Consider the following 26981-nt stretch of genomic DNA (forward strand, 5'->3'; position numbering starts at 1 on the left):
AAAATTAGCATTCATTTTAAGGTGCTTTATTTAGTTGACTCAATGGTAACAAGAGCCATTTTATCAGTTCATGGAACTGATGTTCAAATACAATTCATCTCACTTGTTAGGGCACAAATTTAATGTGACAGGTTTTACTCTGTGGCAAAGTACTTTTGATGTCATGAATAACTTATTTTCCACAACTTTATCAAGTTTTAATGAACCATGGTGCTCCAAAAAGTTAACCAATTAACTAATTTCCTGCCATTGAGAAGGTTTTTTTTCTTCAATACTGCTTTGGCAGCATATCTCTATAACTGATATGGTAGTTTCTACACCTTCCTCCCACTCCAAAAAAAAGAAAGGAAACTAGGTGAAGTCCTGCCATTACATCTGGTTCATACTTGCTGTCTTTAGTCTTAATAACTCATTGTAGTGTATCTCAGTATGGGTCCAAATTCAGAGGGTTGTACATTATGATAATGGTCCATGAAGACTCTCCAGTAATCTCATTGCATACTTCTCCCCCCCCAAGAACTCCTAGTGGAGCACTAGATAACATTTACTTCCCCTGTCCCAAGCCACCGGGGATGTCAATATGGTAAGGTTCCTTTGCAAAGGGTGCCTTCTTACACCTCATGTGAGATGTATAACCAGGATGTTCTCTTGAAATGCAAGATAGGATACTCCAGCAATATCTTCCAAACAGTTCCTGGTAGATATTTCCAACTGCTTGAGGCTCTTATTTGGCTGTCTCCATTTGTCTGTGCAGTATCTATCTCATATAAGTATTTTACCAAGATGTAATGGCCTAACACCCTAGCCACACTACATGTTCTCACATTTACCCAATATTTTTATACTTTAACTATCTCTATATATATAAATGGATAAATAACAAGAAATTGGGAAAGTATTTCCTGCTTGAGAATACAATCTCCCACTGGGTGCTGTTTCACCAGATAATTCTTGTCTCATAAAGGTCACACATCGTGTGCTTTCCCTTTCTGTCCCTTGTTTCAGAAAGGAGCTTGTCTTTGTAATTGGTCTGCACCATCCCATTTACCATAGTTGTTATGGGATTCTGTGTCTTAATGGTGCAGATAAGTAACTGGCATTTCTAAAGTTAACATTTTCTTTATCTGAAAATGTATTTCAGGGAGATACTTCCTCATTGCACCACCTTTCCAATGCTCTTTTTTTGCCTTGACACCAATGAGCTTATATTATCATGTACTAGTGCTCACAGGGTACATTGTTGCCCTTTTATTGGTGGAGTGCCACAGTATTATGACAATTATATCATAGGCTGGCACAATACACATAGAGACATATGGTTGTGGGAATTTGTTTAAGATTTCTGGTATGCACAGGAAGTTCCACTGCAGTTCAGAGAGATAATAGCTCTTACTGGTGCAGACAAGTATAGATTTGAAATATATTTTCAGGTGAGGGAAATGTTAGCTTCACTTGATGTTCATCTGGAATTCATTTTAATAAGCTTTTGTTGAAGGTTAATAATTGTTCTTAAAGTTCAAATATTGATGGCATACTGAAAACTAATTTAATGTGAATAAATGATTTGAATGTGGACATTTAGTCTGTGAAAACATTACTGGTCATGATACGGAAAAGGTGAGCAAATTTTGTTCATATTTTGTATTGACAGTTAAATTTTATTCTTTAAAGGAACGAATATCCATTTCCAATGAAGAGAAGTCCAAAGTGAAGGAAACTTTGCATTATTATTATCATTTGTGCATTGGTGAGATAGCTGATGTCCTTCCTCAACCGAGAAGTGAATCTGATATCCCACGTTTAATTATTATTCCACACAGTAAGTGACTTAACATATGTTTTGAGAAAAATTTAAGTCTTGTAATATTCCTTTTAAAAAAATTAAAAATTAGCACAGTCTATATAATTTTGAGTTTATTATTCAGAATAAACTCTCATAATAACAGCCTAATTCTCAAAATGAAACTTTGTAGATAAGAGATAATTATTAAATTAAATTGTCTCCTTCAAGTAGAATATACGCTGTCCCATAATTTAGTGTGTGGATGTTACTGTACCTATTGATATAAGCCTCATGTAAGGTATATTCCAAATATGTTCAGAATCTCTAAGATAGTAAAAACAGAATGCTTAAAACTCTGTCTTTCTCTCATTTCTTCTTGTTTTATTTTACATTCAGTATAACCACTTTTGTGTAATGATTCATTAATAGTTAACTAATTTTGACTGTGCATTACTTCCAGAATGACTTGAAGAATAAAATATTCCTGGTTTGTTTTTTTTAATATATTATAACTATTTTATTAAAAGGCTTATTACTGCACAAAATAGATCCTACACACAAAAGCTTTCCCAGCTTATGCACATAACCCCTAACTTCTGACTATAAAAATTGGTTAATGCTTACACTTTCCCAAATACACATTCTTCCAAATATAAGTTTAGTACTATCTAGGTGCAATTAGGAAGTTTCACTATGTAAGTACAGTGGTACCTCGGTTCCCAACCTTAATCCGTTCCAGAAGGCTGTTCGAAAACTGATTTGTTTGAAAACCAAATCAATTTTTCCCATAAGAAATACTGTAAATTAAATTAATCCATTACAGACCTCCAAAAATAACACATTATGAAGCATTTTAAGTAAAAATATTGCTTATTTATACCTGTATAATAATACTTGCATGCATAAAGTCAACCACAAAAACTATAAACACAATAAAAAAACAATAAATGAAAATTTAACTGCACTTTACCTGAGCTGAGGAGAGCTGGTGGAGTAAGTGAAAGGTGGTGAGGAATGTGGAGAGTAGGAGGGTTATTATTGTTTGGAAGGGGAGTCACTTTCCATTAAAATGTCAGGTAACTCTCCTTCTGGGGTTCTTTCTCTTTTCTGTCTCTTTACACTGCTACAACCTGCTTGAGACTCACTGGACCTATTTCTCACTAAAAACTTGTCTAATGAGGTTTGTCTCTGTCTGGCACCCTCCCCATGTCTTGCCACACTATGTATGGCACTTCTCTGCCTAAATTTTTCAAACCACCCCCCACTAGCCTTAAAAGCATCACTTGTATCAGCACTCATTCCAGAGGTGTTTTTCAGGAAGTCAACATGCAACTGCTTTGCTTTCTCACAAGTCATGGTCTCAGAAATGCTATCACCAGCTAACTGTTTTTCATTTACCTAAATCAATCAACAACAGTTTTTCTACCTCTTCCATTGTTTGTGATCTTTGTTTCGTAAGCACTGTCACTCCTTTAGCAACATCAACTCCTTTGATGACCTCTTTATTTTTCAGTATGGTGCAGACTGTAGACTTTGCCATACCAAACTGTGTAGCAAGGTCAGACACGAGAACACCACTCTCATACTTTGCTATGAGATCTTTTTTCACCTTTATTGTGGCTCTAACAACTTTTCTTTTTGGTTTGCTGCTTTTATTATCCTTCTTTGACCCAATGGTGGCTTATTTAATCAGAATATTTAGAAAAACAACAAAAACAGAAAATCAAAAACGAGAACATTCACAGCAGATTTTAGCAGGGGTGTGGACTGAGTGACAGGTGCGGGTAAAATGTTTTGGGCAAGCTTGGCGTGGGACGAAAATAGTTGAAGGGTCATTCGGGTCATCAGTCAGGTTATTTCGGGGGTTCGGGCCACGACAGCTTGGTTCAGAAACCGAGTTTATGTTCGACAACCGAAACATTTTTTTCTCAAAGAATATGTTCAGAAACCAAATTGTTTGAGAAGGGAGTCATTCAAGAACCGAGGTACCACTGTATTACTGAATCAATCAACTCTTTATGTTTTTGGAAACAGTTCCTTACATACACTTACTTCAATATAGGACATCTGAATAATTTGTTGGCAGCTTTTAATGTCCCCCAGGGAGGGTTCTTTCAGTCATTTTATACTTTGAAAAGACTATCACTTTCTTTCAAAATAAGATTTCAAAAAGGTAGGTTATGTCTTTAGTCTGCTTGAAGTTTCAATTTTTTTTAAAACTTGAATATGTATTAGGTACTAAGCTTAGTAAATTATTGGTCACATCAATCTCATGATCAAGAAACCATTCTAACTTATTATAATTGTCTAGTAATTGTAAAATGTAATCTTTATATTTTGTCAGACATTGCCATCCAATATATCAAGACAAGGAATATTATATTATTTGTTGATTTTTCAACCAACCAACTGACTGTCAGAACTGTGCATGTGATCAGGTATAATCCAAGTCATACTGACTGGGAAGCTGTCAACAGTAGTTTAGGTAATGCTTGGAGCTGTTCACCTCTGTATCCAATATATCTTCATCTGACTTATTGTGAACAGCCACATAACTACTACTAGTCCTTTCATCCTTATCTTCTGAATCTAAGAGAGAGAAAACAGTGCTCTCATGCTCCCTGACTGATTAGTCCCTTTCTATGATTCCTGGTCAAGTCACTACACAAAAAAAAACTAACCAGTAACTTATAATGCTGCTGGTCAACCTGCTTCTACATACGTTAACACCTTTCACACAGCTCTTGACTGCTTATACTTGTCCTTTAATAGACCAACTTGTCAGACTGCAAGAAAAGGTCCTCTCCAGTGGAAATAAGTGTCTATCAAGCCAGTGAAACATATGCTTATATACCCTTTCTTCCATTATTTTATTGTAGTACCTTTTATTTGTGATAGCATTTCCCAGCTGTCCACACGTATACTCACATGTAAACACTGTGCAGCACCTACTTTAGAATTAGGACTGTAACTCTAATTCACAAGGAACAGAACTTCTTGAAAAACATATCTTGTTGAATTCTCCTAAGTTGCTTCATACATTCTCACAACAGATGATAAGGATTTATCCTGGTCAGTTTTATCAAGATCAAAAACTTGGTAAGCATATGCTTGACAGTCTATATTACCAATTTAGCTAAATCTATCGAACTCGGTGTGTGTCTTCACCACACCTAACTCTTTAAACACCTCAGAAATCAGATGGCTGTTGAAGTTAGCTCTATGATCTGTGTCATTTTTTTCAGGTGCCCCAAACCATGTTATTGAGTGCTGATCTCATGTGTCATTGAATCTCACCTTGCAAAATAATTGATACCTGTGAATACACAGTGGTAGCCATATTCCATCTCTGGGAGTGAACCACAAGTTGTCAAGGCTGGTTTTCTAAAGGACAACCAATAATCTCTGTTGAAGTTTATTGTGTTTTAACTGGCTTCTGCAGGTTGTAACCAAACGCTGTTGACTGTAGTGATGAACAACTTGAGTGCAGCCAGAACTGCTAGCATATGTTAACAGTAGTGGAATGACTTACTGACTTGATGTCATCATGACTGAATAGTTTCAACTCCAAGACAAGTGTCCAGGATTAGGACATTCAATGAACAGACAGCATTCCCAGAGGACAAAACAATCCATCATCATTTCCATGTTGTGGGGTGAGACAATGCTATAGTAATAAATTATACTATTGCAATGCTGTCAACTAGCATGCAACCATCCCTTCCAGATTTTTGAAGTTCATCAGCTATTTCAATAATACTTGATACTCTCTGGTAGTAAACCATCTAATATAAAAGAAGTGTCTGTAGTATTTCATGTAGTCCACAAAGTGTCTGTAGTATTTCATGTAGTCCACAAAGTGTCTGTAGTATTTCATGTAGTCCACAAAGTGTCTGTAGTATTTCATGTAGTCCACAAAGTGTCTGTAGTATTTCATGTAGTCCACAAAGTGTCTGTAGTATTTCATGTAGTCCACAAAGTGTCTGTAGTATTTCATGTAGTCCACAAAGTGTCTGTAGTATTTCATGTAGTCCACAAAGTGTCTGTAGTATTTCATGTAGTCCACAAAGTGTCTGTAGTATTTCATGTAGTCCACAAAGTGTCTGTAGTATTTCATGTAGTCCACAAAGTGTCTGTAGTATCCACAAAGTGTCATATTTCATGTAGTCCACAAAGTGTCTGTAGTATTTCATGTAGTCCACAAAGTGTCTGTAGTATTTCATGTCCACAAAGTGTCTGTAGTATTTCATGTAGTCCACAAAGTGTCTGTAGTATTTCATGTAGTCCACAAAGTGTCTGTAGTATTTCATGTAGTCCACAAAGTGTCTGTAGTATTTCATGTAGTCCACAAAGTGTCTGTAGTATTTCATGTAGTCCACAAAGTGTCTGTAGTATTTCATGTAGTCCACAAAGTGTCTGTAGTATTTCATGTAGTCCACAAAGTGTCTGTAGTATTTCATGTAGTGTCTGTCTGTAGTATTTCATGTAGTCCACAAAGTGTCTGTAGTATTTCATGTAGTCCACAAAGTGTCTGTAGTATTTCATGTCTGTCTGTAGTATTTCATGTAGTCCACAAAGTGTCTGTAGTATTTCATGTAGTCCACAAAGTGTAGTCCACAAAGTGTCTGTAGTATTTCATGTAGTCCACAAAGTGTCTGTAGTATTTCATGTAGTCCACAAAGTGTCTGTAGTATTTCATGTAGTCCACAAAGTGTTCATGTAGTCCACAAAGTGTCTGTAGTCATGTAGTCCACAAAGTGTCTGTAGTATTTCATGTAGTCCACAAAGTGTCTGTAGTATTTCATTCATGTCTGTAGTATTTCATGTAGTCCACAAAGTGTCTGTAGTATTTCATGTAGTCCACAACTCTGCACAACTCTTTCTTCATCAGTTGGTCTCTTCATTCATGAATCATGAGAATACAACTACAATAGATTACTACACTTTCTACTCCATTTTTCAACTGGGAGAATACTGCTCTGATTCCACAATTGCTATCATCGGTATTCAACAAGAATTTACAATCTTATTGTGGATATGCTGGTACTGGAGCTTCCATTAAAAGCATGCTTCAAGCAATGGAATGCTTGCTCATACTCTTCATTACATCTGAAGGGAATTTCTACTTTAATGAGAATAGACACTGATGAGGAAATCATGGTGTACTTGGCTGCAAACTCCCAGTATTATGGGGCAAGACCAATAACTTCTTGCTTTTTCATGGGTTGAGACCAATGTCTCACTGATACAATTTTAGTAGGATCTGCTGAAACTCCATTCCTATCCACAGAATGTGACTGAGAAATTCAACATCCAAGCACATGATTTCACAGTTTCAAGTCTACCTTTCTTATTAACTGGAATACCACTTTCAGGTTCTCAGTTACAGACTTGAATGTGTGACTACACCTTAACTATCTCTAACAGAGACCAGGCATTTTTACCATTGCAGTTTCATTAGCCTTTCAAAAGTGTTGTGCATATCATAGGTCAAATAATGTAATTCAAAATTCATGCAAACCATCTCTCTTGGTAAGATCATATTTAGGTCTGCTCTTGTCATCCATTTCTACTTCCCATATCTAAAATGCTAAACCAGTGAGAACCTTTCAACATATCCTTTAAATATTTTTCATGAATATTCATTGGTAGTTGCTGATGTCAAGCTTTTTATTTTTTATATAACCTGATTTTTGTGGTTCAACCAGGCTCAGATTGGTGTTAAATCTAGAGTGTGTAACATCTAGGGTAGTTTCAAATTTACTAAAACTGTGATAGAACAATAGCTTTGTAATAGGGCTTCCACACTGTGAATGTAATGTCAGTAACCATTTTCACTGGGGAAAATATGCAGTGTTATATACCCTTTCTTTTGCCAGTATTTGCCATTTTCAGTTGTTATGTATTACAGTTTTAAATAGCCTAAAACTGAATTAAGTGATAATTTAAATTTGAAAGTTAAATAAATTTGGATATGCATCCAATTTATGATGCCTGCCAGCAAGATTGAAATACACAGTTTTCTTTTTTGATACTAATTTATTCTAATATACAAGCAATAACACATTTGACAATGGACCCAGCATGGCCAGGTGGTTAAGGAAATTTTAGCCTGCAAAACAACAACAATGATAAACTAGTACTTACATATATACATACACTGTTGATTCTTGCACTCAAGAATCTTCTAAAACTTCAGTGAATAGGTGGGAATTTTGCACTACAGATTTAACAGTATAAGTTATGTACATATATAAATTTAACTTAAACAAACATTGATTTTAAAATAATATTTGATGGTAAATTCATCACACTGGTTAAAAATTTATTGCCTTTATTTGTACTATTTCCTGTTTTAAAGCACAGAAAATGATGTAGAATAATATGAAAATGTTAGAAGATTATCCTGTGTCTCATAGTCATTACAACTGCATTATGTCATAAGGTGTTTCAAGACCAATGAGGACAAAGAGATTCTAAAAAGAGAGCACAATGAAAATGTCTTTTGCTTCTTTATATGAAAAATCTGTTGTTATCATCAACCTTGAGAATTGTGATTCAGATATTGTGAAAACTCATTCATTGTTCCTGTTGTTAAAACAATTGTGGAAGTCACCTTCTGTATTCTTTCTACTACGTCTCTTATTCTAACGCTCCAATTTATTGTTTGTGCTGAAATATCTAAGTTTCTGGCCAAGTTTACACAAAAAGTAGCAATCAACCTTCCTCAGAAATGGTCAACTTTGACAACCAATTTAAAAGTTGTATCAAAATCAGTTGTTAAGTTTGTTTTATAATCTTTTAACCAAAATTGGCAAAAATATTACAACACTCATAAGATAAAACAGCTGTAATGGTTGATCTTATGATGTAAAAATTGTCACAATATTTCAGGGATTTGGGTCTAGTTAATTTACAAATTGAAGGTTAAAAACAAACAAAAAGTTGATGCTTCTGAATGTGTATCATAGAGTTCCAGGTAATTTCCCTAGTTTGCTTCACGTATAGTATCAACTCTGCACATTTAAAAACATTATAGGCTTGTATTTATATTGTTGAAAGTAGATTGAATGATATTACAAAATACTGAATACTTATTTTAATATATTTAGACAGTCTCTTCAGCATTCCTTTTTCATTGCTGCTAAGTCCAGAGGAAAAGTACCTTGTGGAAGATTATATCATATCTTATTGTCCTAGTTTAAGAATTCTGCGACTTCTTCAATCTAGGCTCAACATACTTCAGAATAAGCAAGGAAGTGCAGAACTGAAGGTTAGCTTTTATTACTTCAACTTTTATAGCTCAGCTAGTATTTGAAATATTTCATTTGATGTTATTATTTTGTGAGAAATCAGTTGAAAAACATGAACACTACAACATTGCACTTCTTTGCTTTCTTCAGCTATGGATAATGGATTGACATGGCATGAAATCATGGTTTGAATTTATTCTCAAGACAGCTGGAATGGATATTAAAACTTTATTCAAAATCAAGTACAGAACAACGTTTTGATTTTTTTAGGTTATCTTCAGGTTAACCTGAAACATTGTTCTGTACTTTATTTTCATTAAAGTTTTAATGCCCATATCAGCTATCTTGAGAATACATTTTTACTTCAAGTGGGTTTCTCATCATTACGAACTTGTGGTTTGATTAATGGATTGGCATGACATGAACTCATTATTTATGATAGGAATGTACAGTTAATTTTTGTTTGTGTTGCTGAAATTTTAATAATGAAAAGAACGTTACTCAGAGCAGCTATTCTTGGTAGAAACATAAGTTAGTAAGATGTATTTCTTTAGCATCTGTTTTCAACTCATAATTCTTATTTAGGTGTCCATTAAACATGATAATATACAGGTCACATACCCATATGAATACTAAAATTAATCAGTTGTGTGCAGCGATATAGTTAGTATACATTATTTCATGTTGAGTTGTTTTTAAAGGTAACAGCTTTTGGAAATCCCAAGATGGCTCCCAAACATGAACTGAAAGAACTGGAATATGGTGATGCTGAGCTAAAGATGGTTCAGCAGGTATTTGGAACAAGCTACTGCACAATAGTAAATCAAAATGCTGCAACCAAAGAGGAATTTATTAACACTTTGCAAGCATGCAACATACTCCATGTTGTATCTCATGCAACAGTGGAAGACCCTTACAAGGTTTGAAGATCATGTTTTATCCAGAATCTTCTTAATTACATTCAGAATTCTTTCATTTGAATGTTTGCCTTATACATAGGAAAGTGTACAGCTAGGGCTAAACTTCTAAAGACATACCTAACATTTTGTAGCAGATTGAAAATAAGCTGTTGAAACATAACGAGCATCTACAATGAAAATTCAGAACTAATATCTAATAACTTAAAGCAGTTTTTACTGTAAAAATAAAAAACTTTATATTTTTGTATGATTTAATAAATTTTATTTTTGCATAAAATTGTAGTGAAAACCAAATGGTACATCTCAAGTGGAACTCATTCGTCTCAGTTCAGAGTTGTTTAAACATAATAATTTTTCATAGTGTAAGGTATAAAAAAGTGTTTGGATCACTTTTGTCATGTTAGTGTAAGGTATAGAAAAGTGTTTGGATCACTGTTGTCTTGTTAGTGTAAAGTATAGAAAAGTGTTTGTATCACTTTTGTCTTGTTAGTGTAAGGTATAGAAAATGGTTGGATCACTGTTGTTGTGTTAGTGTAAGGTATAGAAAAGTGTTTGGATCACTGTGGTCTTGTTAGTGTAAGGTATAGAAAAGTGTTTGTATCACTTTTGTCATGTTAGTGTAAGGTATAGAAAAGTGTTTGGATCACTGTTGTCTTGTTAATGTAAGGTATGGAAAAGTGTTTGAATCACTGTTGTCGTGTTAGTGTGAGGTATAGAAAAGTGTTTGGATTACTGTGGTCTTGTTAGTGTAAGGTATAGAAAAGTGTTTGTATCACTTTTGTCATGTTAGTGTAAGGTATAGAAAAGTGTTTGGATCACTGTTGTCTTGTTAATGTAAGGTATGGAAAAGTGTTTGGATCACTGTTGTCGTGTTAGTGTGAGGTATAGAAAAGTGTTTGGATCACTGTTGTCTTGTTAGTGTAAGGTATAGAAAAGTGTTTGGATCACTGTTTTCATGTGGAAATTTCTTAATGTAATTTTTTCTTCCATTCTGTTAAGTACTTAAAACTGATGCTATATCTAACAGTAATGATGTATCTTTCTGTAACAAAAAAAATGTTGTGCTAGGCTGTTATTTTTTATTTATGGTGGATAAATTAACACAGTAAATAATAAAATTATATACCATAACCTGTATCTATAATTGGCTTTTTTTCATAGGAAGGATTTGGAGATATTCGTGGTGATTATTCGGTACAGGGCTGTCTTGTCATGGCCCCATCTGACATTACTCCACATGGGCTTGTGTATTCAAGAGAGTTACAAAACCTTGACTGTATTTGTCAGCTCATTGTTCTAAGTTGCTGCATGACAGCACTTGGAAAACCATCAGGTAAGTGAATAAGGAACTTTTGACAAATAGCCAAGTTTTATATAATTCATAACACTGTATTAATTTTATACAATTATATAAACTTAACACGTATATCAGGACAGCCAGTAACTTTCAGTAAATATATACTTATTGCTATTGCTTAATATTTAAATAAATTATTATTATAATTTGATAATTTGTATATTATTTTATATTGTGTCAGCTAAATGCAAGACCATTATTCCTTAGTAGAGTAAATAAATATTCTGAAATATTATGCATTTCTGATACAGCATATGTATGTGAATTAATAGTTGAGCTAAATGATTCATATAATTAAGGCATATCAATAGTCAAATGCTAAAGAACTTTTTATGAAACTGAAAAATATTAAAGTGAATAATAAACCTTGAGTCAGTACACATTTACAATATCACTGTTATGTTTCATAACCCAGTCACCTATATATTAATTTATTTAAATGTATAACTATTAATTTTGTGCATGTCACTGATTTATTAACTGAAGGTGATGGTGTTTTGGGTCTTTACCGAACTTGTTAGCAGGGGGAGCTACCAGTGTTCTAGGAACTCTGTGGAAAATACGAGATGACACAACACCTCTTTTGATGGAAAAGTTCTACAAGTATTTTGTGGTAAATTAATGTATATGTATATATGAAAATAAAATTATCAAAATACTTGCATACAAATACTAATTAGCAATTAAACAAATTTTCTGATAAGCACTTGGCTAAGTTTGAACATCTACTATAGCTAGTAATTAATATAAGGCAGAGTAAATGTACAAGTAATATTAAGTTTTAAGTTTGAATAACATATAAACTTTGAAATATATTTCTGGAAAAAAAAAATATATATATATATCAAACTGAATATGTTGTAACCATTTAAAGTTACTGAGTGTATTTGTGATACCTCCACAAAATTTGACACTCTTAGTAAATGTTATGAGTCTCTTTTGTACAAAAAGGTTAGGTTTTTCATTAAGTATTTTTTCTGAAAATTTGTCTATGAATTTATCCTAGTCAGTTTGACTCAGACTTTGACTAGTCTGATAACATTATTGACATTTTTAAAAGACGGGATGTGATAGGGCACACCTATGGGTTTGACTTCATGGCTTATATCTCAGTAAGAAGATTCGAAGTTACAAATATACTTGTGTCTTAGCGATATGTACACTATAAGTGTTATTTGAATTAAAGTTTAGATTCAAATAAGGGTATAAGTAATGTCTAAAATTAGCAATTCAAAGTGAGGAAGTGCCACATAATACATACAAATGAAATTTGAGATTGTATTTAAATATTTCCTTTTGGAATTAAAAAAAACAAACTTAGATAATATGAAAATTTGGATTATGAACTATATTTTCATGCCAAGTTTACTAACATATGTTGGTAAGAAAATAGTTTCATTAAATTGTGAATGTAGCCTTACTATGTTCAGGGGGTTAAACTTAAAAGTTAGCCATACAAAGTTTACCAGTTAGGTTAGAATCGTTTTTATATCACCAATTCTTTCATATACTATCTTTTCCAAAAGTTACTTTCTCTTTTAAATATTACCGTAATCAGGAAATTAATGAACACAGTGTTTTGAAACTCTCTTGGTAGACCAGTTTGACCATAGAAAAGACAAGATAACATTTTAGTGACTTGTGCATAATGCTTAAATACGATTTTGAAGTTGATGTGAATTAGTACTACGTAGTGTGGTCATGATGTCATTGTGATAAGATTTATAGAAATTTCTTTGAAATAACAATTCTTTAAGAACCAGTTCGTATAACAGTGACTAATAGTCATTCAAAGGCACTTTCAAACGCACTTCTCTGGACGTTTCAGATTATCCAATGCTCTACAGCAGTGGTAGCAGAGTCTGACACATCAAAACAGTTGTCATTTCTATTTATAGTAAAACTGCACCTTGGTCAGTTTTTTTCTTCATTTGAGCAGTGCATTAGGGTCACAAATGTTGTACTATGACCATTCATCAAAGAATACTACCACAGATCACTTCATCACTTGCTCAGCTGTCATGTGAGGTCATAGTCATTGATTTTATAGGGTGTTATATTGTTTGACCTGCATCATGACTTTAAGTTTTATGTTTCTGCTCTCACAGTAACTACAATTCAACAAACATTATACAACCAATGTGGTATGTGAAAATTTGTTCTAGTTATGTAGTGAAAATATATATGTTTCAAAAATTTTACCACATGCATTGTTAAACACCACACAAGTATGTATGTTATCTTCTTCATGATCACACTGATCCATGCTCCAAGTTTCATGACTTTATTTTCATCTTTTTGCTCAGTGCAGTCATCCAAACAGTGGAAATGACTTTGAAACACCTGGTATTACGGGAATATATATCATTAGAATATTCTGCAGGTCTTATTTTTTAATTGTGTTTGATTCTAATCTGTCGTGTCATATTCCATAATTTATGCTTATAATCTACTATGTCCAGTAGAAAAATCTCTATAGGCAAGCACGCACAGCTCGTATCATTATGATTTGATGTATGAAATTCTGAATATATCATTGTTTTGTTTAATAGATCATTGTAAGATACACAGTGAAAGTACTTAAACTTTCTTATGAATAATAAGCTTATTTTGAAAATTTCAGTCATAAAATTAATGTTTACAAATATACAGTTATTCTATACATCGTTAATAAATCTTAGTATTTTTTTAATTTTACAGGAAGAACAAGATGCACCCAAAGCTATGAGACTGGCAATGATCAGTTTGATGAAAGAAGGATTCTACTGCAAAGACTGGGGTGCCTTTGTATTTGTTGGTGTTTCAGCATCTAAAGCACCAACCAGTTAAATCAACATGAATTTTATTATTGTGTTATAAGCTACTACCAAAGTGTTTAACTGTGAACTAACAAGTATTGTTCACCAAAAATACAAATATTTGCTAAACTTCAAATTAGTATTATAGAAACTGTTTCTTGGTAAATTGAAATGAAATTGAGTTCTAACAGTGCTTACCATGATGTCCATTGTTCCTTAAGATTGTAATTATTTTTTCAACATTATCATTTTCACCAGTAGCCCACAAGTGCTATGTTTACATTTTGGTTAGGTTTCTGATCATTGTTGATGTAAACTGAAGTGCTTTACTTTATAAATTTATGTGAGACTTAAGAGCGTGTATGTAAGATGCACTTGTTTAAAAACTATAAGTTACTTCACAGTGTCAGAAAAATAGTTCCTATAATACAAAAGACACCATCAACAGTAATTTTGTAATATGTTGCCATTGTTTTTGTTTCAACATTATGATAACTCCTGTACATTTAAAGTTTGAAATTATAAGGCCTTTGAAATCATTGTTTCAAATACTGATAAAAGAACTTATGATTGAAAGTAAAGAAGAACACACTATATCTGCTATATTAGTCTTTCTATGAGGCCTTTCACCAAATACAAAGATGTATCAGACCAGCTGTTACACGACAGACATATTAGCAACTGAAATGATATTTTGATTATCAAATTGCATGAACAACAGTTGTTATGGTGTTTGATTACGTTGGTGAAGTATAATTTTTATCAATTTCAACTTTGTCTTACAAATTAGACTTACAGTTAAGGAGTCCAATTTTATTAATTTTTGCAATATTAAATACATAGTTAAACACTGGTTTGGTTATGACACACAAGAACTGCTCTTTAGCAATAGAAATATGTTGTCAAAACCAACAGTTAAAGATTTATGTTGAAGCTAGTCACAGTAGCTTAATTAATAATAATAATCTAGTCTTTGTTACTGTGCCATAAAATTTTATATGGATTTTACTGCTCTCTACCAGTTTAAATTTATCATACAGTTGCATACTGGTTGAGAATTTTATACATTTAGTGGGTATTAAATTATATTTAATTTAAGGTATTTAATATTTCTCCACTTCTATCTAATTACTTAATACTCATATTGTTTATAATCCAACATAGATTCAGACTATATTAACCTTGCAATATGATTTTAATGTTGTTTTCAGCAAGTGTCACAATTTTTTTTATAGTTGTGCTTACAATGTGGCATAAAAAGCCTGATTTAAAATACAATCATCATAGTTGATGTTATATAATTGTACCTCAGGTTTTCAGTCTGATATATGTTATTTTTTCAGCATCACAGGTCATTTAAACTGCTGGTTACAAATATTTATTTTTAATTAAATTACTTGTAGTTTAAAAAAATGTTTTTACTTTTAACTTACCAGCTTTTATACTGTTTACTGCTAATGGAATCATCATGTTGCATCATAATGAATAATTTTATGGTTTTTGCCTCTTATAATGCTTAGTATTAAGAAAAGACCAAAATCAATTAAATTTTCATCTTATTGGAACCTCATTTTGATGCACAAACACATAGCAACAATGCACAGGATTAAATCACGACATACATCAAAGTGAACATTAACAACTTGTACCAGAACATATATCCAGTGATAACACTATATATTTATGAAACAATTCATGTTACATGATTTAACATATTGCATCAAAAACAAATAAATAAATAAAAAGTCAGACTTTACCAATTTTGTATTTGATAAAAAAGATACACTAGATGGTGCTAAGGAAGAAAGAAAATGTTGAAAATTTAAGCTCACAGATTTGTAAAATTACTTAATGTTAATAAAATCATTTGTAGTAATTTGATTTAAGTAACAAAAGAATAACTAGGTTTAGTTTGACTGGTAAAAATAAAGCAGTCAAAGTTTTAACATGTTTAGTGGTGTAATTTTTCTACAATGTTAATTTACGCTTAGTGTGTGTAATGGCATTTTAGGCTTAAACTTTATTCTGGATTGTGAAACAGATTAAAGACTTTGTTTATTAAATAAATATAACCTGAAGACTAGTTTATTGTCTCTTTGTGTTTTAAAGGTTAACTTGTTTACTTGAACTATGATCCATTAGTTTAAATTCAGCCTGTGCTATAGTTATAGGTAGGTTATAAATCAGGCTAAATGCATTGTATTAATATTATTAACATTATGTATATATCAAAGTAAAGACTGGTTATTGTCAATCCTAATAAAGTTCTCTTTCTAGGTTCTACATAATTAATGATCAAATTTGTTACTTTAGTGTGAAGGCAAAATAGTGATAAAACTAATGTAACTGGTTCTTAAAAGTTAGATTTAACAGTAACAGTGTTAACAATAGGCTACTGACAGTGACAGATGATACTGACTTAATAATTGAGTATTTATTTTCAGGCTATGTGTATAAATACAATCTATACATCTGTTGAAATTAAGTGTTCACAGGTTGTTAGGTATAATGAGTGCAATGAATAGCTGTTATTTTGGAATTTGGGTATGGCATCTACTTTTGAAGAAGCTAGTAGTTAAGATGTGTAATTTGTAGGTTGGAGAAGCTGAAGGCTAACCTAGTTTGTTAAGTCAACAGATAAAGAGAAATGTAGACTGGAAAATTGCAGCAGGATTTCAGGAGGAGCTTAAGCTTTTACATTTAGTGAATAACAATGACTTTCAAGAAGTTAGGAAGAATATTGTTAAGGCTCAAAGTAGTGGATTTAATTGTAATAAACCTATTCTATTTAGCAACATATTTCAGTCCTTGTTTTCTGGATGAGGAACTGTTGGAGGGAAGAAGAACAGAAGGGTCAGAGAAAGATGTGATTGTTATAGGTGATTAACATGGTTAAACATAGATGATTTTGATGACAGAAATTTCTTTTAAATACAGAATAATAGGTTATTTAATAGGGATAGAATATTAAAGAAGGGGTGGTTTTATATATAAAATGTGAGTTACATCCTGTTGAAGTTGAGGATATTAAAGATAACAGCAAGGAGATTGAATCCATTTGAGTTTCTGTTGGTAGATATAAATGGTAAAAGTCTTTTAGTGGGAATATATTACAGGCTGCCAAATGATACTGATGAAATTAGTGAGAAATTTAACAAAAAGAGTAAGGTTTCAGCTCTTAATGAAGTTGTAGTTACGGGTGATTTTAATTCCTGACATACAGACTGGGAAATACTAGAGTCAAACCATGAGGGAGATAGATTTTTGAAAAGTGTTCAAGGAACCATCTTCACCAATTAGTCAAGGAACTTACTGTAACCAATCCTATTTTAGATTTATTGTTTACTTCAAATACAGAAATGAGTGAGAGGGTGACCATTGCACTGCTAGGTTCAATATTTTGTTGTGGAGATAAGGAACAATGATATTTTGGTTAGAAATTTCAAAAAAGCAAATTTCCAAGGAATACAACAAGAATTATCTGTTGTGAATTGAGCAGCTGAGTTATTTGGAGACGTTGATCAGACATGAAAGTTCTTAAAGATATATTTTTTAATATTCATGGTAAACATATTCCTTATAGAAAAAAAATGGTAGCTGCAAGTCAGATATCAGGTTGTCTCACAAATGGATAAAATTAATGAAAAACATCACAAATTTAAGATTATGAGAAATTTTAAAGGTTATATAATATATAAGGAAAAAAGCTAATCAATCAGAAAATTAGGACATAAAAAAAAAAGTATGAGAAAAGGTTTGCTAAAAATGTAAAAACTTACATTAAGGACTTCTTTATATCCAGTAAAAGTAAACAAAGTGTTTACTGGGATTAGAACCCTTGAGGAATGATAAAGGAAGGCTCATATCTGATGATTGTGAGAGGGCTGGGTTTTTAAAGTTTGGTTTTTCTTCAATTTTTGCTAACAGAGATTTAAACAGTATTTCACATCTTATACAGTTGATAGATGAAAACAAGGTGACTGCATTAATTCTAAGCTTGTTAAAAACAAGATTTGGAAGTTTAAAGAAAGATGAGGCTTCTAGGTTAGATAATATTTCTCCAAGGGTTTTGAAAGAGGTTAAATATTGGATATGTAAGCCACTTGTTACTAATTTCTGTAAGTCTTGAATAATGGGCAGATACTAAAGGATTGGAAGTCAGCTGATGTAATTCCTCTTTTAAAGGGAGGTGGTAAAAAATGTCCCAGTAGTTATAGACCCTATTAGTCATACATCAGTTGTGGGAAACGTTGTGGAAAATCTGTTGAAAGATGCATTGCAAAGTCATATAACAAAGTTTAAAATTTTATTGGATAGTCAACATTGGTTCAGTAAGGGAAAATCTTGCTTTACAAATATTTTGACATTTCTTGAATAGGTTACTGTTTATATAGATGAGGGTAAGAGTGGGGAATTGATGTATCTCGATATTTTTAAAGCATTTTACAAGTATCACATAAAAGGCTTGTAAAAAACAGTATCTGGATGTGGGGATAAGTTAGCAAATTGGATAAAAGAAAGCAGAGAGTTGTTACAAATAGAGTTCAGTCAAACAGCTACAAATGGTGTACCTCAGGGCTCAGTCTTAGGACTTTTGCTTTTTTTCCCTTACATCAGTGACAGAGATGAAAGAACAGTTAATAAATTACTTCAATTAACTGATAATATTAAGGTCTTGGGTGTTGTTGGCTGTGAAGACAATGCTGCTGATTTACAAAATGATTTATATCATTCAGTGAGTTAAGCAAATAAATTGCAAATGGATTTTAATTATAATAAATGTAAGGTAATGCAATTATAATTTGAATTGTAAGTATAATTTGGATGAGAATAAACTTTACACTGTTATGAAAGAAAGGGATCTTAGTGTAATGGTTAATCAATATCTTAAAACATCCAAGCAGTGAACTCTGCTAGTGGTAGGGCAAATAGGATTTTGAGGCTGTATCTACAGGAATCCTGAATGTAAGTCTAAAGAGGTTATAATTTCGTTGTATAAATCACTGATTAGGCCATATTTGGAATATTGTGTTCAGTATTGGGCTGTTTACTTTAAGAAAGACACTGAATTGTTGAAAAGGATTCTAGAAATATGTGCTTGAGATGTTGGGGTCATCATATCAAGAGGTTGGAATCTTTTAAATTGTTTTCTCTTGAAAAAAAATAGTGGAAGTATTATTGAAATGTTTAAGATTGTAAAGGAAATTATTCACAGGCCGGTAAAGATTGTTGTACTTCTCTTCGATCAAATTATCTGTGTAGTTGATTCATGTATGTTATACAACTTACATAATGCTGTCGATGTATGAAACACTGCACAGATAATATTTATTACTATAATGAAATATTAACATAAAATGCCATCCTATCTGAAGATTGTTTCAGAACTTACGAAAGGTAACACTATCACAGACTATACCTCAACTGCATCTTTAATACTGTACCGCTATCTACGAAGGAATTAAAAAATTATTTCGGCTCCACAAATTAACTAATCGAAGGTAGAATTGATCTGAAATAATACTTTTCAATCAGAACATTTTCAATCGAGATTAGTATTAGAGGCCGAATAATTTGAAATTTTTCTATCTCAGATGAAAGGGCAAGATCTTCAATCCATTACATACCGATAGGGCACAACACTGATCCCAAGCATTGGACACAAGATTGGTTAATTGGTGTATTAGTTCATAACTAAGGAAAGTTAAAAGTTTGTGCGAAAATTCTAAAAACTAACTAAACGTACTTCTTCTGCACTGTGATCAAGAAAATGAAATCGGAATTGTATTTCAAACTGAGTTAAAAACATTGCTGTTTTTAGTGGGTTTTTATCACGGCAGCTGTCGTAATTTCATTTTTATCAAGTTATATGTACATTCTACGTGAATAAAGCCTGTTATGGTTTGTCGTGTGAAATGAAATTCAGTTACAAAGCACTACACTTTACGATTATATAGACTTAGTAAAGGTGGTTTTATATCTCCATAGCGTATGTGGTTTCATTTAGAATGGAATATTTTTTAAACTTGTGAATATCAAATAACGTTGTTCTTTCTTGAAGGTGGTTAGGGTGCTCGACTCATAACCTGAGGGCAGCAGATTCGAATCCCCGTCGCACCAAACATGCTTGGAACAGCGAGGTTTAGTTTGCATACTTAAAATTAACGTGATTTCAAAGTCTAGTTTTTGAGATTACAGCGTATAACGTGTCTTTCAAGATCATTCCATATATGCGCAGTAATAGTAAACTTTTAGTAAATAAGCTAATTCATTCCCCCATTTTCTTTCAAGCATGGTCAAAAGGTGTTATTATCGGTGAAGCTTATTCAAAATTGTTTGTATGTTTTGAGTTTCGCGCAAAACTATATGAAGGCTATTTGCGCCAGCCGTCCCTAATTTAGCAATGTAAGACTAGAGGAGTGTGTGTGTTTTTGTGTTTTTCATATAGCAAAGCCACAAAGGGCTATCTGCTCAGCCCACCGAGGGGAATCGAACCCCTGATTTTAGCGTTGTAACTCCGAAGACTAGAGGAAAGGCAGCTAGTCATTACCACCCACTACCAATTATTGAGCTACTCTTTCACCAACAAATTGTAGGATTGACCGTACATATAACGCCCCCACGGCTGAAAGGGCAAGCATGTTTGGTGCGACGGGGATTTGAATCTGCTGCCCTCAGGTTATGAGTCGAGCACCCTAACCACCTTCAAGAAAGAACAACGTTATTTGATATTCACAAGTTTAAAAAATATGTTGCTACCACATATCGATTATCATAATTTCTAAATATATAAAAAATCAATATCTCTCTATATATATTTGTTTAATTTAATGATATATTTCGCTTAGGATTGTTTGTTTGTTTTTGAATTTCGCTCAAAGCTACTTGAGGGTTATCTGCGCTCGCCATCCCTAATTTAGCAGTGTAAGACAAGAGGGAAGGGAAGGCAGGTAGTCATCACCACTCACTACCAAATCTTGGGCTACTCTTTTAACAACGAATAGTGTGATTGACCATCACATTATAACGTCCAACGGCTGAAAGGGCGAGCATGTTTGGGGTGACATGGATTCGAACCCGCGACCCTCAATTTACCAGTAGAGCGCCTTAACCTCCTGGCCATGCTGGGCTTTGCTTAGGATAAACGTTTACTCACATTAACTACAATTTTATATAACTGTAAGGTGTCGTTATTAGCTTGAAACTAGTTAACAAGCTATCTACACTCTGTCGATTGCGGGGAAACGACCCCTAAATTTTAGTATTGAAAATCCATAAACTTACAGCTGACTTACATGGGATCAACTGTAAGGTAGTAACTTACATCTTAAAACTAGGATGGGTGTTTAGACAGCAGCAGTATTAGTTGCGCACAAATTGAAGTAAGAACATAAATCCTCGAATATCGTTTCTTGTTATAGTTTTTTTTTTTTTTTCAAATCCAGCTTTTGATTTTAAAAAAGGTTTGGTCCGTCATGAGAAAGTGGTTAGGGCGCTCGGCTTGTAATCTGACGGGCGTGGGTTCGAATTTCCGTCACACCAAACATGCTCGCCCTTTCAGCCGTGAGGCCGTTTACGTCACGATCAATACCACTATTCCTTGGTAAAAAAGTGTGTGTTTGTGTTTTTCTTATAGCAAAGCCACATCGGGCCATCTGCTCAGCCAACCGAGGGGAATCGAACCCCTGGTAAAAAAGTAGCCCAAGAATTGACAGCGCTTTCCTTCTAACATTACACCGCAAAATTAGGAACGGCGAACTTAGAAAGCCTTCGTGTAGCTTTGCGCGAAATTGAAAAGAAACAATTAAAAAATTGTAGTTACCACGTGTCATAAAAGTATCATATGAATGTATTATAATTTGTTCAAGACAATTACGTCTGTTTAAAACTAAAGTGCAAACGATTAAAACATATAATAACTTTGAGAAAGATGAAAAAGTTACTATTTCTGTAAAAAGAAAAGAAAAAATCATACTTTGTACTTTATATGTGAAGTAGTTTCAGTGGTAACAAATAGGTAGCCATATTCAAACAGGTTTATTATATAGCATGTCATCTATATACTAGGTGAAAAGCATAAGCGTAGCTGTTATTGATTTTCTGGTAATATTTGAAAAACATGACGTTGAATCACTTTATGTAGCTAACAGTTCATCAGTAAGGGAGTAGTTTATGTCATTTGGTTTCGATATTATATGATAAACGTGCAATAAGGCCCATCAATTAGATTCGTGCAGTTTACGGATCGTTCAAGAAGTTGTATCGAATTATGTTATTTTCTATTGATCATAGCGTTTTAAAATCCGCCTGTAGAAAATGTTTGAAAAATGATTTATGTTAGTCGTGCCATATTATGACCTTGAGTTTTCCAGTAATCGATTGTGTAGTTCTTTTCCAACGAAATCACGCTTGATACACGTCTGTGTGTTTTGTTACTAATCTGGGCATGCGGAACATTAACACTGAGAGGGATATAAAAGTAACGTCAGAAGAGTTTTGTTTGAACCAGAAGATACGAAGTGTATGATTTGTGAATTGAATTTTATAAGAAGCGGGAAGAAAAGCTGTAGAGGTTTAGGTAAAATATCCACACACACATACAATTGAAATAAAAAAAAGGTAGGATCGCATTATTGATAAAATGAACTCAATTTCTTGTTATTTTTAAATCTTTTCCCTCAATAAAATTAGAAGATTTGTTTTGGAAACTACGTCATATTTCAACAAGTTCAGAATAATATTGACCAAGAAAAAAGAGAAGGAACGTTATTTGAAAATTTTACATGAATGTTAGGCCATAACCGGCCCAAAATAAAAAAGAAACGTGCTAGTCAGGATCATAAACAACAGATGACTGGAGATCAATTAGGGAACTATGAACTTCGACCTTATCGGCTTCTTCTTTTGTTTCTACTTTCAATAGGGCTTCAGACCACCAGAAAGAGAAATTCTTTAAGTTGGTATATCAGCGTGATCTGAACAGGTCTGATTGTATGTTTTCTTCACATCTACTCCCTGCAGATGATCGCAATGTGTATCTGACATTGGCAACATTTGTGGGAAAACATGACCTTGGTCCTTCGCAACATCGCCGCTAGTGTTACGGCCGACATGTACTTCATCAATCGGAAAAGGATGTGTCTAAAGTGGAATATTTCAGTCAACTGCTAAAACCCTATAAAATCACGCCAACATATAAGCAAGTCTCCATTTTGGCATTGAGTTTGTAGTTTTATCTGTTCTTAGCGCTTGTGTCTACGAACTACGTGGTACCAGAAGTTCCTGTTTGTGGGTATTTGGTAGACTATTATTACGGGTCCATTATAGCATATTTGCTAGTCCTAAGTGGCTGGAACTTTAGTAATTACTTTACCTGGGGAGTTCTCACTCTGCTCATGACTATTTTATTGTCCATCTGCACATCTTTTAGACGTAACTTTCAATACTTCAAATAAACGGTTTTAGAACTTTCTGGATGTCCCCGCTAGTACAGCGGTAAGTGTACGGATTTGCAACGCTAAAATCAGGGGTTCGATTCCCTTCGGTGGTGCTCAGCAGATAGCCCAATGTGGCTTTGCTGTAAGAAAACACACAGAACATTCTGGCCGATAATAACTGACCAATGAATGCTTCAGATCTGCATTTGATGCGCGTCTTGCATTCGCACTAGCAGCATTTGTGACTAGATTTGATGAACTATTCACTCGCATGGTTTTCATTAGGTACGCCACGATCATAACCAGCTTCTGTATAGAGATCACAACCTTGTTAAGAAATGACGTTGAGGAAATATCCACTGCTGCTGGTGGAATCTTCTACGGCTTGCGGATCTTGTATATAGTTGTCTTCTTCATAATGTTCTATCCTCTCGCGTCAATGAAGAAGCTCGTGGTGTTCTTCATAGTCTGCAGAATACAATTTGTATTCATCCAACTACCAAGCACCCCTACAATATTCAAGCAGAACTTTTAGTTACTCAGCTTAACTCCTCTGCAGGTGGTTTAACGGCATGGAACGTTTTCATCGTGACTTGAGACTATGTTGACTGTTATCGGGGCTGTTATTAGTTATATAGTTCTGGTCATTCAGCTGATTGCACAAGGCCATGAAAAAGTTCGCTGAAATCGCATCTCAATTTTTAATATGGCGGACACAAGTCACAATTATTTAAAACTTATATTTATTACACAGAATGGCGTATCACACTAAAACTGTAACACTGCTGTGTTGAGTAGACGTTAAATTGCTTTGTACTTTAGATGATCTTACATTTCACCTAGTTCTACGATAATCGTTTCTCACGAAATTTTCAGTTTGAAATGATACAAGAGAGAAACACTTTAATTTTAAACCTTCAAATATAATAGTATAGAACAATTTTAACTTCAAGTCTTAAGACGCATAAGAACAGAACCTTTTAGTGTCAGAAGCAGTTAAACGACCCGAAATTAATAAGATATGATAATTAGTGGTGGGTTATCAAACTATTAGAATATATGATTGTTGTTTTAAGTTAAGCACAAAGCTACACATGGGGGTATGTGTGCTCTACCCACCACGGGTTTCGAAACCCGGTTTTTAGGATTGTAAGTCCGCAGACATACCGCTGAGCCACTGGGGGCTAGAATATAAGGTATCCGGAAATTAGTTAATGATTAGGAATAAATTCTCAAGCTTTATTAATATATGTATTATGTCATATTTGTTGGCTTAAAACTGCATATTTTACACTTTTAATTACCCATACATCATGTCTTGAGTTTAATATTAATCACTTGTTATCATAAATTAAACATATATAATATAGATATTACTATGGCGGACTCTAGTTTTCTAACGTCCAATTACCTTCTGTTACAGAAGAATAAACCCGAATGTTGAACCCCCTTATCATGTATTCATATTATATATCTCTTTCACAAGTTTCAAATAACTCTGTTTGATGTTTGCGATTACATTAGTTATAACAAATAGAAAGACAAAGTTTTAACTCTTTGTACATGAGGGTCAGTACAATTAAGGAAGCTTTCTTGGAGAATTAATGTTAGCTATGATTCCAAATTTAGCATGAGTACTATCACGAAAAGTCAAAAGTGATAAGCTTTTAGTAAATGCAAAAATATTGTGACATAACGAAACAATCAGACTTTTTTAAAACAAAGTATTTTTATTAAAATTTCTCACTAAATTTGTATGATAATCATCTAGCCATTCTTGAACATAAGGTGATTTCATATTTTATTTACACACCCTCTAAAACCCTTGAAATGAAATTCAAATTGTTATTTTTTACGGTTAAGGATAGAGTTACACAATGGGATATCTTTGCATCATCTATAATGGTAGCGAAACGCAATTTTTAGCGTGATAATTTCGCAAACATACCACTGAACCACTTGATTTTTTCTGAATGAAACGCAATAATGAATTATATTTTACGTTGTTTTCTATATTCTAACACTATATGGACTAAGTCAGTTTGACCGACCTTGTAACACACTCCCCAAAAAAAAAAGGTATTTTATTTCTATCTATAATAAAACAAAACATTAAACGTATACGAAAATCTAATGCAACAATGTACCGACTATTCCAAGCAACATATATAAGAATAAAACTACTAACTTATACCAAATCGTAAAAATGTCTGACCACCACTTCAAATAGCGGCTTATAGACATTTATGGCTGTAACTAACTAAGAAGACCAAAAGGTCGTGTTCTTGTTTTCAGTTTTTATCTCTATTCACTCGCACACAAACATATAATTGGAAGTTGACCTCAGTAAGATATTGGTTCTGGTTACGGTGCTGGATAAATGTCCAAAGTCACACGGATTTCTCGCTTTTTTTGTGTGCAGGCAGTTTTACTGGTGTAAAAGGGTTGTTACATGTTTAAGATCTTTCAATACTCGTTTAAAAAGAATGACATAATACACGCAATATACTTGCACGAAAATTTACCCAAATACATCTGATCAAATTTTCATAATATATTATAAACGACGGGAGGATGCAATTTATAACTGTTTTTGTTATTACACCAAGTATAATAATAGTAAACCCGTTTCTGTACTCTTCTCGGTTGATTGATTACTCTTAACATTACAAACAACACTTCACCAAAGTCTTATGGAACATTTCAGATTTTCTCACAGATTAAAATTGTTTACTTATTTTCTTTTTATTACGGTAGTTAAGTATTCAGTTGAAAGTTTCAAACTTTTGTTGACAGTTACATGTAAATTGCTAAATTCTTCTACCTGTGAATAATGTAAATACTATTCCTATTTATGTCCTAATTTTCATTCGTACCTCCTAAAGAATCAGTTAATCTTCACATTACTTAGATGTCCTGTCATTACACTAATGCTCTCACAACTGAATATAAACTTTATTACTGGTTGTAGCAGATAAATAATAGAAATACAACAACATAACAAACACTCCTTCATTTGATTATTGGTATTCAAACCCAACTCTACGGAAAGAACTACCTGCGCCATCTGCTGCGTATCTCAAACTTCCATTCCCTCAAGCTTACCAGGAGCCGCCGGAGGGGTCTTCTGCGACAGAATGAAAAAGATTTATTTAATTAAATAATACTACGCGTCAATCTTCCAATAATTACAAAATATTTTGCACTGGGAAATATTCCGCAAATTAACAATAGCACATGACTGAATGTTAGAAATTTTCGGTTTTATGTACGTTATAAACAAAAATATCACAAACACATATCTTTATAAAAATACATATATCGATATGAGAGAGTATTTGCATGTTTGTCCAAACAAAGTTTATAAATTCTAGTTTAATCTAAAAATAAGTATCACATTTTCATGGCTTACAGTTACCTAAGTTCTTGAGAT

The 26981-nt window shown here is 33.2% G+C and overlaps 1 protein-coding gene across 3 annotated transcripts in view; it reads left to right on the plus strand.

The window, feature by feature from the left end:
• LOC143226558 (uncharacterized) overlaps nucleotides 1–16192 on the plus strand; it is a 35945-nt gene extending 19753 nt beyond the window's left edge. For 2 of the 3 annotated variants that reach the window (XM_076457676.1, XM_076457677.1), the window contains 6 exons: nucleotides 1672–1819; nucleotides 8896–9056; nucleotides 9738–9956; nucleotides 11118–11289; nucleotides 11835–11926; nucleotides 14014–14277. In XM_076457676.1, coding sequence (XP_076313791.1) covers nucleotides 1672–1819; nucleotides 8896–9056; nucleotides 9738–9956; nucleotides 11118–11289; nucleotides 11835–11926; nucleotides 14014–14142 — 921 coding nt within the window. In that variant the 3' untranslated portion in view covers nucleotides 14143–14277. Of the gene's footprint in view, nucleotides 1–1671; nucleotides 1820–8895; nucleotides 9057–9737; nucleotides 9957–11117; nucleotides 11290–11799; nucleotides 11927–14013 lie in introns of all 3 variants that reach the window. The other variant, XR_013014672.1, reaches the window with a different exon arrangement.
• The last annotated feature ends 10789 nt before the right edge of the window (nucleotides 16193–26981 follow it).

Source organism: Tachypleus tridentatus, chromosome 9 (genome assembly GCF_004210375.1).
Source record: "Tachypleus tridentatus isolate NWPU-2018 chromosome 9, ASM421037v1, whole genome shotgun sequence".
In the NCBI taxonomy this organism is placed as follows: Eukaryota; Metazoa; Arthropoda; class Merostomata; order Xiphosura; family Limulidae; genus Tachypleus; species Tachypleus tridentatus.